The 14084-nt window shown below is 37.7% G+C and overlaps 1 protein-coding gene across 2 annotated transcripts in view; it reads right to left on the bottom strand.

Annotated features, from left to right (window-relative positions):
• Nucleotides 1-14084, bottom strand: part of itga6a (integrin, alpha 6a) — a 61247-nt gene that overhangs the window by 7639 nt on the left and 39524 nt on the right. For both annotated transcript variants that reach the window (XM_056465042.1, XM_056465043.1), the window contains exons 10-20: nucleotides 13362-13451; nucleotides 13113-13174; nucleotides 8790-8959; nucleotides 7999-8142; nucleotides 6309-6424; nucleotides 4197-4356; nucleotides 2892-2975; nucleotides 2735-2814; nucleotides 2563-2640; nucleotides 1207-1309; nucleotides 947-1123 (exon numbers count right to left, since the gene is read on the bottom strand). In XM_056465042.1, the coding sequence (XP_056321017.1) occupies nucleotides 947-1123; nucleotides 1207-1309; nucleotides 2563-2640; nucleotides 2735-2814; nucleotides 2892-2975; nucleotides 4197-4356; nucleotides 6309-6424; nucleotides 7999-8142; nucleotides 8790-8959; nucleotides 13113-13174; nucleotides 13362-13451 (1264 nt within the window). The remainder of the gene's footprint in view (nucleotides 1-946; nucleotides 1124-1206; nucleotides 1310-2562; nucleotides 2641-2734; nucleotides 2815-2891; nucleotides 2976-4196; nucleotides 4357-6308; nucleotides 6425-7998; nucleotides 8143-8789; nucleotides 8960-13112; nucleotides 13175-13361; nucleotides 13452-14084) is intronic.

The following is a 14084-nucleotide window of genomic DNA, read 5'->3' as shown; positions in this document are numbered from 1 at the left end:
GGCATTAAAGCTACACATAACGGTTCTTGTTTTCCTTGGGAATCAATCAGACACACATGCTTGGCTTCACTAATGCCATGCTCACAACCAAATACAACAAATTGGGCCAATAATTTGACCAATCAGAGCAGAGCAGACTCTCTGAAGGGTGGGGTTTAGACAGGCTTGATTCTTAAAGCAACCTATCTTCACAGTAGTATGGGTGCTACTTTAGTGGCCGGTACAAGGTCCGCTACATAGTTGATGATTGCCTACAAACTCCTCCAACCCCCTAAACCAAACCGTCACAGTAGCATGGGCACTACCTTAGTGGGCAGTATAAGGTCCACTACGTAGTTGACGATCGCCTACACCTCCCCTTACCCTAAACCCAACCGTCACAGTAGCATGGGAGCTACCTTAGTGGGTGCTGTGTAGTTGATGATCGCCTACGTCATCAAGCTGCGGGCTGCAGCGAGGACATCTTGAAATTGTACACACTTTTACAAACTAATTTATAATAACTACTACTAATAATAATAACTAATTATCATAATAATTTATTTTGTCTTGACATGCAGATACAATATTTTACAAGCTATTTTGTATGATGCTAGCAATTAGCTTAAAGTGTATTTTAAAGGCTTAGTTACTAGGCAGGTTAGGCTAATTAGGCAAGTCATTGGACAACAGTGTTTGGTTCTGTGGCCAATCGGAAAACATAATTTCTTAAGGGGCTAATAATACTGACCTCAGCAGTTTTTACATTACATCACACAAACTAAAAGAAACAAGAATTTCTCTAAAATTAAATCATAAGACGAAATACTGTAAATAAAATGTCCTTGCCCTGTTAAAACAGCACTTGGGGGAATATTTGAAAAATATTTGACGATAATTTGGTATTCAACTGTAATTTAAACACAGAAAACACTGACTGACAGATTTAACACAGGTTAAATGGTACCTCTCTGAGTTTAAGAGGGTTAATCTCTCTCTCAGGTGAACACGTCACTAACTGCAGGTCTCTGGTGTTGATCTTCATCAGATACAGCAGCCATTTCCCCACAGAGCTTTCTTTGGGCCACTGGATGTTCAGCGAAGCGGTTCCAAAAGACTTCAGAGGCTTTCCTAAATTAATCACCTGCAAAAAAAAAAAAAAATCGAATTTAAAAATACATCTAAAGTCATATCGAAATAGACATTTAAAATGTTTGTAGCATTTACTCTGAATTCATATTCAATCAAGCTGCCGACTTCCTCCTCCTTCTTCATAGCGCTCATGCCTTTCACTTCACCTCCAAAATAGACCTGAGAGGGCTTGGCAACCCTGATAAGCCAGAAGAAAACACAGCAATCAGAAACCAACATGACTACTGATGAGTCACTGAATGTAACACAGCCTTCAACATACATTTGACTCCAGTTTCTAGGTAAAATAAATGTTACATGGCTGTTTTTGACTGTGTGGCGCCATCTTGTGACTGAATATGGAGGTTAGTTTATGCTCTATTCAGCCGTTTAATTAAAGATTTAATAATTTATTAAGCATCGGAACAATGTTTTCAGTCTAATTTGTACATTTGTGGCAAGCAGCCATGTAACAGGTGGGATAAAGTACATCCAGGTGATTTTTATGCAGAAAAAAGGGCTTCAGTCCGCTTTGTGTTGGGTTGCCGATAAGCCTGTCGGGCTTTATTCTGCAATAACACCTGCCTTGATGTTCCTTACTTAAAGGATTATTTTAAAGCAGTTCTTTGCATAGAACTGCAAATAAACACCAAATAAACACAACAAAACGTTTCAGGCATGGTCAGTTTGCTCAGTAGCTCATCTTGTACGGTGTTTTGCGCTCAGGTTTGAGTGCGATGAAGCAGTTCTGTTTCTAGGCATAGGCGAATTAGGTAGCCACCTAAGACCCACCCCCATTTTGGAAGGGGATGCAAATAATTCATCTAAAATCTGTAAGTGTAAACCTTCTAGTTTGACAACCACATGCTAGAGCGAGGCTTGAACTAGCGATAGATCCGAAAGACCCTAAAGGCTGAAACAGTATCACTGTATAATAGTGAACATTAATAATCTCACCTAAGGTGCTAAAAATTCTAGAAATGACCCTGCGGTGAAGCAAGCTCCCACATAAAATCAATGTAAAATTAAAGCTAGATGGGTTTGCTTTTGAAAACACTACTGGTTGGGTTTAGGAAAGGGTTTAGGTCAGTGGTCAAGCTCGGCTTTCTTTTGGACATGCATAAGAAGGATGTGTATCTAAAATGCACATCAGCGTAAACCCTAAGTGACGTATTTCAGTTTCACAAAAATGTAGACAGCACCCTCTAGTGGATTTGTTATCAAAAACATGCAACAAAAAGTTGCCGGAGTAACGTATTTTATGTTTCGCAAAAATATAGGCCGAGGCACATATTTTCAATGATCACATCTGCGAGTATAGCATGTATGAAACCATTATGAAAAAAGGTGTACTTCATATTTTAAAGTACATTTCTAAAAACATTTTAAACTGTGGTTTGATTTTCCAAGATATCGTATAAGAATAAAGGTAAATAAAGGTATGATACGCACCCTTGTACAGACAGAAGAAGTTCAATCACCACTTTGGCTTTGGCCTTCACTTTGCTCAGACCCTCCTGCGAACTCGTTCTAGACAACAGCAATAATTTCAACAAACTGTCATCATATTTGGTGTTGACACTAATATAGCAAACATTTGAAAATCAAGTGTTTTCAAACATACGTTTCCAGCTGAAGATCGATCTCAACCTCTTTGGTCTCGAGTGAGATCTTGCCTGTGCTCAGTATGATGTAGAATGTTACCTACAAAAAACCCAACTTTATTAAACTGTTATTTCTGGAAATGAAAGTAATAAGGGCATATTTGAAGGATTACTGACCTCTGAATCCCGTTTGAAAGGGTTTCCTAGCTCACAGTCTGCCAGGGAACCATTCTGATTGGCTGCACAGATCACATGTTTGTCCTACAGGATAAAAAAGGTAAACTGTTGGGTTAGTTGTACTGCTGGGATACTCTTAAAGGCCTTTACGTTTAGATAATCTACTACTGTTAGGACTTGACTAAAAATATGGATTATCATGAGTGATTGACTTCAAAAACAAAAGAAAACATAATTTAATGGTATAGTTCACCCTAAAATTGAAATTCTGTCATCATTTACTGACCTGCTTTCAAACCTGTTTGAGTTTCTGATATACTGTTATAAAGATATACTAAAGAATGTTAGCTATTGACTTTCATAGTATTTTTGTGAATTTTTGTCATTTTCCCTAACATCCTTCAGAATATCTTTTCTGTTCAAGAGAAAAAACGCAAAAGTTTAGAACCACTTGGGAGGAAATGGTGAGAAAACATAAATTTTTGGGTGAACTATCCCATTCACGGTTCTCACTTTAAGCCAAATATAAAATCCCCTGACTTTCACTGATTTAAAAAGCTGAATATTTCCTTGACATTTAATAAACAAAAAAGCAGACCACTGTTGTCATCAATATTTATAATATAACATTAAAATAATGTTAAACTACTGACAATGGGTTTTATATTGAATATCATTTTGCATGACTTTACAGAACATCAGTGGATAATGTACAGTCCTCAGATTTTGAAAACAAAAAACAAAATCTGAGGTACTTACTGTGAAATGTTCCCATACATATTTGCTAGCTCAATAGTTTTACCAACTTTAGATGTAGCTTTTAGATGTAGTCATTTACTTTGTAACACTCAGTCTTTGAAGTGGTCATTTTGGAGCCAAAGACCTTAAAATATATAATGTCTTGACACGTTAGCCTTAGAGCATACTAGAACATACAAAATATAGTAAAAATTGACAATTTATAGTGACAAACAAAAATTTCTGAAATTCCATGACTAGGACAACATATATTAAAAATTCCTGACTTTCAATATCTAGAATAGACCTTTTAAAAATCCAGAAAATTCCAGAAATTTCATGACACCTGGGAACTCTGGCCAATAAATGTAAAATTGATTAATTTAATCTACTGAAACCAGCAACAACAAGAAAAAACAGGAAAAAAAAAGTTTATAGCAGCAACGTTTTTGTTAAATGCACCATTTTCAAATAATGTGAGAGTTGCTCAGCTTCCCAACAAGGGTCCATCCTGAATAAAGGAAAACATATTATTATATGCAAAAGAAACCTTTAAAAAACACTTACGTTAGTTCTTAGAGATCTGAATCCAGAGTACGAGAGAGAATCATCAAAATGGCCGACGAGTTTGGCTTCGTGAGCGTCATCTCCATTCCTGTTCCTCACCGTGACCTCCAGAGCAATGTCCTTCTGATCGCTCAGAGAAATCACTGGCACACCGTTCTCCCTGAAACACAGATCAGCACATTACACACCCTTTCATACTCACAAGACACTTTAAGCTATTTCTTATCCCTCATAGCAAACACTATCATGGCGCATGTATATGTACAACAGAGTGTTGAACACATGAAGAAATGAAGGTGTAAAAACACATGGAAAGTCCAGACAGCAGGGCGAGGGCTGTTTACATATGTGTGTTTGTGTAAGCTATAAGTATGTTATCCCTTATAGCAGAGATGCCCAAAGTAGGGCCCGTGTGCCAAAGTTGGCCCATTGTAGCCTTTGATTTGGCCCACCATCCCATCTGAGAGGAGCGTGTGAAGGATGGAGAGGGTTGGGGCGAATGCCTTTAAAAGAGATCGTCATTTCTAATTTTTGCTGAGCTACAAAAATATCAAATCAAAATAAAATGTTTAAATTAAATGTTGTGAATGAATCAGATTTTTTTAAATGTAAATAATGTCAACGTGGTCGACGGATAAAGGACTATGCAGAAGACATTGGTGAGCAAATCAAGGCAAAAACTAGTGTGACTGTTCTGTTATAAATAAGATTGTTTTTGTTTTTACTGCAATAAGTTCATTATAAAATGTAAATAATATTACCCAATTACCCATGGCAACTATATTTACCTTCAGGCCACTAGCCTCAATCAAGTTTGGTTTTTGGTCATTCATAAGAAAAAGTTTAGGCATCCCTGCCTTTTAGCGCATGTATATATACAACAGGTAACATAAGTATTGAAAAATGTTATGACTCTTCTTAGTAAATACATTTCTAAAGGAGCTGCTGAATTGAGATTTTCACCAGATGTTTGGTTTCAATCAAAACAAATCAGTTATGGAGATTAAATATAAAATTAAATGACACAGGGAAAAAATATTGAACACATGAAGAAATGAAGGAATAAAAACACATGGAAGGTCCAGACAGCAGCTGAAATCTCTCAGTAGTTTTTCAGCATCTGCCCCTCATCAGTATAAATGTATATTAACCGAATCAAAATTAATCAGGGAAAATGTATTGAACACATGAAGAAATGAAGGTGTAAAAATATATGGAAAGTCCAGACAGCAGCTGAAATCTCTCAGTAGTTTTTCAGCATCTGCCCCTCATCAGTATAAATGTATATTAACCGAATCAAAATTAATCAGGGAAAATGTATTGAACACATGAAGAAATGAAGGTGTAAAAATATATGGAAAGTCCAGACAGCAGCTGAAATCTCTCAGTAGGTTTTCAGCATCTGCCCCTCATCAGTGTAAATGTATATTAACGGAATCAAAATTAATCAAGGAAAATGTATTGAACACATGAAGAAATGAAGGTGTAAAAATATATGGAAAGTCCAGACAGCAGCTGAAATCTCTCAGTGGTTTTTCAGCATCTGCCCCTCATCAGTGTAAAAGTGTATTATCTGGTTCAGTCCAACATCTACATTGCCAGATGACGAAGATGAAACCAGGGTGGACATTTAGACAAGACAATGATCCCAAACACAGCCAAGAAAACTCTCAGCTGCTTTTTAGAAAAGAAAATTGAGCTGCGGGAATGGCCCAGCCAATGACCTGACCTGAACCCAATAGAAAATAAGAAATAAAGATCAGAGTTGATAGACGAGACCCACAGAAATTGCAAGATTTTTTAGAAAAATGCGGCTCCATTCTCTATACGATGAATGAGGTTTCACAAAGCTTTAATTATCCCCCCCCCCACCTCGAAAAAAAAACTAAGTATTAAATACATTTCAGTAGTTTAGTACTTTCTCCTTGTGTCACTCCATTGTTCTAAATACATTCTTCGGATTTTTTTTTGTATGTTAAAATCTGTGTCAATTTCATGTCAACAGTTCCTTCAGAATTATAGTATCCAGGACAAATCATGACATGTTCAATACTTATATTTTATAAGTGTGTGTGTGTGCGTGTGTGTGTGTGATGTATTGCAGATACACACAGAGGCAGAGGAGGAAAGACGTCCTGCTTGGACTCCCTGTAGCAGAACCTGTACTGCAGATTTAAGTTGCTCTGACAGATGTTGTCCGTCCCACAGCCTTCCTTCAGGAAGTTCACCTGAGATAGCAAAGCAAACCGTGAGCCTGTGTTCATTATATTCTCATCAAATTACTGCAGTACATATACAGGAAATGTCTATAGTGCTCAGTAATATTTCATCTTCATTCCGCGTACCAGATATATTTACAGTATGTGAAGGAATGACTGATCATGATAGATTTGATTATACTGTTTATCTAATGATTAAAAACTCTTTCTGTAATTTCAAATAACAATTTTCATCCTCGTATTATTGTTCTGACACTATTTGTTTGGTATCTAAACTGCAGTTACACTGAATGACATATTAGTGGGTGTCTTCTGTAAATCATGTTGAAGTCATAAATCTACAGTTGAAGTCAGAATTATTAGCCCCCCTGAATTATTAGCCCCCTGTTTATTTTTTCCCCAATAGCTTAAAGGGGCTAATAATTTTGACCTTAAAATGGATTAAAAAAAATTTAAAACTGCTTTTATCCTAGCCTAAATAAAACAAATAAGACTTTCTCCAGAAGAAAAAATATTATCAGACATACTGTGAACAATTTCCTTGCTCTATTAAACATTATTTGGCAAATATTTAAAAAAGAAAAATAAAATTCTGACTTCAGCTGTACATTTAACTACATTTTCCTGTTTACTAATTCAGTAATTGGGGTCTATATGACCCCAACAACATAAAGTGTAATTGTAAAAAATATATACATTTTATCCATACAAATGTTATATCTTTTTATTTTATTTGTTTACTTCAGGGCTTTACATGACTGATATGTTTTGCGAGATATGAAGTACTTTTGTACCTACTTTACCACAAAAATCCTGAGCTACACCTTTTCCCTGTATGTGCATTTTTATGAAAAAGTCACTGCCTAAAATCAATTTAAGCTGTTTCTGGATGTAGATCTAGGTGTTGCGTGTAGAATCCTGCTATCTGTTGGCTAGTGATGAACCCTAGGATTACAGTTTACAAAAGAAAATGTTCTGTCCAGCAGAGGGCCATAGAGAGTCATTCGTTTTTCTGGATGTGGCCAACTGCTCGAACCAAACCTATCTGACACATTTTATGAATTTATATGTATATATACAGTGCATCCGGAGAGTATTGATAGCGCTTCACTTTGTCCACATTTTTTACGTTGCAGCCTTTTTCCAAAATAGATTAAATTTCTGTATTTCCTCAACATTCTACACACAATCCCCCATAATGGAAATGTGAAAAAAGAGTTTTTGAAATTGTTGCAAATTTATTAAAAATAAAAACCACATGAACATAAGTCTGTAAGTCCATAAGACTATAATCTGCTATAATCGGTTTTACTCTATAGAATTCCATATAAAAGACGACAATTTTTTGCACAGGCCTATCTAAAGGGTTAATACTGCCAACTGATGTTCAACAGTACAAGTGACACATTTTACCTCTTCCTAATAGGGAAAACCACCCTGCATGCATAATTATATGCTGCCATGGCTTTGCAATGAATAAATGTCATTATAATTAAAGTCGATAGGGCAAAAACAGCCCCCAACATAACGAAAGGGATGATTAAAATGCACTACTCATATTCGACTGTAATTTGCACACGTACCTCAGTGAGAGTCTTGTTGGGCACTGTGGAGTCCAGTATTGGCACTAGCTGTGGCAGAGAGCTCTGGCGTTTGCCTCTCTTAGCGCTCTGAATGGCCACAGACACCTCGATGGGAATCGCTCTGAGTTTGTCCCTGATGCCGTCCTGAAAACCAGAACACAGTCAACAACATTTCATTAATGATAGCTTAGGCTGAATAGAGTTGACATAATGCAGTTGAAGTCTGAATTATTAGCCTTCTTGAATAGTTTCCCTCAATTTCTGTTTAACGGAAAGAAGATTTATTCAACACATTTCTAAACATAATAGCTTAATAACTCATCTCTAATAACTGATTTATTTTCTCTTTGTCATGATGACAGAATTATTTGACTAAATAATTTTCAAGATACTAGTATTCAGCTTAAAGTGACATTTAAAGGTGCAACTAGGTTAAAGTTTGGGTAATTAAGCAAGTCATTGTATAATAATGTTTTATTCTGGTGACAATCGAAAAAATATATAGCTTAAAGGGGCTAATAATTTTGACCTTAAAAAGGATTTAAAAAATTAACAACTGCTTTTATTCTAGCCGAAATAAAACAAATAAGACTTTCTCCAGAAGAACAAATATTATAGGAAATACTGTGAAAATTTCCTTGCTCTGTTAAACATCATTTGGTAAATATTTGAAAATGTATATCAATTTTGCTGATAATTTTGAACTGTAACTGTACTGTATTGTAAGAATTTGACAGTGTAAACATCCGCCATCATTTCTACATCATAGATGACTTAAAAGCTTGATTTACTTGTAATCTGAGTTTGGTTTTAAAACAAGCTTTCTTGTTCTGTCCTCGCAGCTCCAGAGTGCCGGTCGACTGGAAGTCCTGATCCATCTCGGTTTTGTCCAGAAACGCAACTCTAGACGGCAGGCCCAGCTTCCTGCGGTACCATTCGGCCTCAAATGTGCAGGAAATAGCTGAAAAACAAAGAAATATAAAGACCTCAGTGCTTCCAACAGGTTTGGGATATACTTGCGGTGGTAACTGGATTGAAACACACCATTTACCCACATCACATAAATAATTAACTATCTGCGACAAACAAAACATAATTAAATTTAACAATAATTTTATTTATTATGACAATCTTATACACTGTTTCTTTTAAATGGATTAAAGTAAAAAAAAAAGACTGTTGAAATATATAAGATAGCCACTATTACTGTTAGTTTAAAGAGCCCATATTATGGGTTTTTGAAAATGCCCTTCCATGCAGTGTGTAACACAGCTCTAAGTGAAGTGAATTATCCAGCTAAGGCTTAAATCTGTAAGTGTACAGTGTTTAAAATTATTGATTCATCTATAAAAGAGTCGACTCATAGTGCTTCAAACGAGTCGTCTTGATAACGAGTCATTAGGTGTTTCGCGATGACGCAGCTACGAAACACAAGTAGTTGGGCGCGCAAACCCGGGAGATTTGAAACCTGCGGCCCCGCCCACTAACAGAAAAAAAAGTCTCACACACACACAGAGACACACACAGACAGACACCGGTCAATGAAGTCACGCTGTGCAGATGGATATTATGGACAGTCAAATCAAAGATGAAACATCAGCAATATATCTCAGCCTTGAGCAGTTCTGAGTGCTTCTGAAAACTATATGCTTTCAAAGAAGACTTCATCAGTTTGTTAAAGGAAGGATCAGTATAGACTGTCAGAACATGGATCAGTGCATCATGAATCAGTTTCTACCCCCATTTCACAAGTGTAAGTAAGTGCGATTAAAATTGTTGCCTCGTTTACTCTAGCTTGCAAATTATGTATTTAGTTGTGTTTTGTTACTTGTAACTGCGTGTACTGTATCAGGTTAACTCTTTATATTCTCATATCGCGTGTAAAGCCACGTTGAAAACGCGACGCGTGCCGCTTTGATTACGGATCGTCAGCTGTTTACACACATGCAACGGACAAGTTTCAAAATATTTCAGCTCAATGTTATTGTCTCCTCGTGTGTGTAACGCACGGCTATTCGCGGATATAACTGAGCGCCGCTCCTCTATGGACGCGCCGGCCCTGTGTGTGTGTGTGTAACGCACGGCTATTCGCGGATATAACTGAGCGCCGCTCCTCTATGGACGCGCCGGCCCTGTGTGTGTGTGTGTAACGCACGGCTATTCGCGGATATAACTGAGCGCCGCTCCTCTATGGACGCGCCGGCCCTGTGTGTGTGTGTGTAACGCACGGCTATTCGCGGATATAACTGAGCGCCGCTCCTCTATGGACGCGCCGGCCCTGTGTGTGTGTGTGTCTGTGTCTTCTCGTGTGTGTAACGCACGGCTATTCGCGGATATAACTGAGCGCCGCTCCTCTATGGACGCGCCGGCCCTGTGTGTGTGCGTGTGTGTGTGTGTGTCTGTGTCGTCTCGTGTGTGTAACGCACGGCTACTCGCGGATATAACTGAGCGCCGCGCCCTCTCTATTCAGCCGGTCCTCTATGGACGCGCAGGCCCTGTGTCTGTGTGTGTGTGTGTGTGTGTGTGTGTGTGTGTGTGTGTGTGTGTGTGTGTGTGTGTGTGTGTGTGTGTGTGTGAAAAGAGCAAGAAGACTGTGACTAGGAGGCTAGGAGATCTCCTCGCCAGTTCTTGGACTTTTTGCTCAATAAAATAGTTAGTCGTCAGTATTTTCTAGTCCATCGTCTGTGTTTACATTCACCCACTGGCAGCCAAAATCCACTATGAAGCGCGTGTGCACTGTGACTACTTTTATATTGTAGATTAGCAGCTGGGCATTTCACTCTGCCTCGTGCTGAAGCCTTGTCCATGTCGACCAATCGCAGCAGGCTGTCATCGGTCCAATCAGCGCAGATTAGCTTCGCGCTGAGGAGGGGTTTGAGAACAAATGAATCGCTGAACGATTCATATGGGAGTCGCTGGGATAATTAGGTAAAAATAAATGCATATTATAAGACCATCAAAGTGTTTTTTGACCTTGCATGCATATTAGACTGTTGTTGGAGACCCTTACAACCTAAATATGACCCTATTTCATGTATAATATGGGCTCTTTAAAGCAAACTTGAATGCCAAAGCATTTTAGATATGTGTATAAAATAGCCTATGTAATATATTATCAAATTAATACCTCATCAAATTAATAAAATAATCAGCAAAAGATAAATAAATGACAGAAAAAGCAATAAAAACAGACAATATCTCTAAAAATTATAATAATTACAAGATTAAAACTCGTAGATTATTTAAACAAGGCAAATGCGTTGATTAATCATTACTAATGACGTACATATATTTACACCAGTCATTTCATTCTCTTAGAGTATATAGTAAAGATTTTCTGAGTTGTTTAGATGAAAAAAATGAATTATTTAATGTTTCTCTCGCTCTCGCGCTGTGCGTGTGCAGTCAGCTGCAAACCCAAGCGAAAGTAGGCTTAAGTAACGCAAAAACGCACACAATTAATCACAGCTTTAGAAAGCAAAGGTTGAATCCCGGACATTTGAGGAGATATAGAAATCCCAGCCAGACAAATTATTTAAATCCCATAAAAGAGCGTCTCTGTGGATCTGCAGAGCACGTGAGACTGTCTGTGGGAGTGTTGACAGGTCTCGCGTACACACAATGAAACGGGTAAACCATAGACTGTAAAATATATGGACGTAGCATCCGTGACGTCACCCATAGGTTTCTGAAGAGCGCAAAAGAAGCTGCAAGTAGGCGTGGCCAACCGTCGCCATTTTGTTCGCGCGTCATCGCACCCACGGCGGGATACCAAACAAGGGCAAAGAGGTGGAGAGTGAGCGGAGCTACAGACACCTGCTGGCACTTTGCTTAGACCTGGCAGACAGACTTTACTTTGGGAGAAATGCTTGATACTTTATTACCTGCGACTCGTTTGTGTTCTGACCACATGTGCTTGGCTGTACACTATATCAATAAAGTGTTTAGACTTTTAAAAACACTGTAGTAATACATTGAGCCACTAAACATTGTTCTTATGATGTTTTTCTACAGGAGGAAAATGTGAATTACTAACAAACACTTCAAATATAGTGTGTGTTAGTAAATGCAAGACTATTGATGAAATCCAGCATAACACTGTATGATAACGCTTCAGATGACTGTTCTAGAGCCTACAGCTAATCAATGTGCCACATTCTGGAGTGCTTTACGGGTCTAAAGAACATTATAAATGATAAATGATCTTAAATAAAACACACACATTTATAGAGATGCTATATAAGTATATAACTTTACTCACATGGGAAACGGAGGCCACGTGAATGGTTTGTGAGCACAATTAAATGCACACAGCATCCCATATCATCTGATAATTGTAAGAAATAAGTCCAAAAGGCAGCTGACTATGTAAAGAAACATTACCCAAAACAAAAATAAGATGAATATGCAGAGATCAGTGGCTAATCTGCCGGATTCAGCTGAGGTGAAGTGACGGCGACCAGCGAGACCTAGCTGTCACTCAAGTGGCCACGCCCTTAATTATGCAAACTTAATATAACCTAATATAAAGGAAATGGATGAGTTATAAAAAAAATTCACCCCCCTCACTGTTGTCATGGAGGGTAATAATAGCTATATGAACCAAAATCGTTCTTTGTACCAGGCTGTAAACACCTTTTTTTCTGCTGTAAAGTTGGCCATTCTATTATAGTCTATTAAAGTCTATTATGGAGCCAGGACTAGCGGAATTTTGATGAATTGCAGTTTCAGTTACTTCCGTATTGGCTTCCCGAGGGAGAGCGGGAGGTTGCCGCTTGGGGTAAACTAAATCGATCACGGATGTTTGGTTATAGTGGGCGGATACAAAAAGTGTAAAAGGATGTTAATAATAGTAAAATAATAGTAAAAAATGTGCCACTAAATATACTTGGTGTATATTATATGCCTGTATTTCATCCCCTGTTGAAATCCTAAAGCTTTTTAAAATCAGATTCTAATTGATTAAAAAAAAATGTATCATTTACTGACTGAAAAAACATCTTGAAATTGATTCCAAGCATCACCGTTATCATTATAGTTATAGTCTGTGGTGTGAATGGACCTTCAGATAACATCATATTAAACTAATGAATAATGAGAGCACATAAACTCACTGATTTTGGGGTTGTAGGTTGAGGGGTTTGCTCTATAGGAGAAACACGCTTCCACTGTCAAGCTGTAAAGAAACACACGTTAATATGCAAACATGGTACATTCATGACGTCTAGCACAGATATACAATTGAAGTCAATATTATAATTTTCTTTTTTAAATATTTCCCAAATGATGTTTAACAGAGCAAGGAAATTTTCACAGTATGTCTGATAATATTTTTTCTTCTAGAGTAGGTCTCAGTTTCCCACCAAATACTGTTGCCGCAAGTTTTCTTTGTCAAGTCAATTTCCTTCGGTGTCACCTTGATGTCTTTCTTGATGCTGATGACATTTTTGGACCTGCAAAGAAGATGGAAGTTACTACAGCGTCTCAAAACATCTTCAGATAGTCACTTTAAAGGCACAGTATTTATTATTCTCCACTAGATGGTGCCATATTTACTACAAAAACGTATTTTGATGTGTGTGGAATCATGGGAGTTGTGGTCTTCACTATATCCTATGGCAGTGTTTCCCAACCACGTTCCTGGAGGACCACCAGCTCTGCACATTTTCCGTGTCTCCTTTCAAAACACCTGATTCAGATCATCAGCTCATTAGCAAACACCGAAAGACCTATTATGGGTGTAACACACAAAAAAAGACATCCAAAACATGCAGTGTTGGTGGTCCTCCAGGAATGTGGTTGAGAAATACTGTCCTATGGGACTCTGAGCTAAAGTGCTAAAGTATTAGCATTTATTAAAGAGCTAAAGTAGTCAATACTTATTATCGTAGTGTGAAGCGGTGTAAACCTGAAAGCCGTGAAGTGAAACGAGAGAAACACTGAAGCAATTTTTGATGAGAGATGAAAATAAAATTAAAACAGGGGGGCTTTTATTATGCCACAGTCCACCACTTCCTGTTCTTCAGCTCTTGATCATGTGGAGAAGGAGCAGCGCTGTTTTATTAGACTAAATACATTTCAGGCTT

Source organism: Danio aesculapii, chromosome 9, assembly GCF_903798145.1.
Source record: "Danio aesculapii chromosome 9, fDanAes4.1, whole genome shotgun sequence".
Lineage (NCBI taxonomy): Eukaryota > Metazoa > Chordata > Actinopteri > Cypriniformes > Danionidae > Danio > Danio aesculapii.
This window is presented reverse-complemented; position numbering and strand designations above follow the sequence as displayed.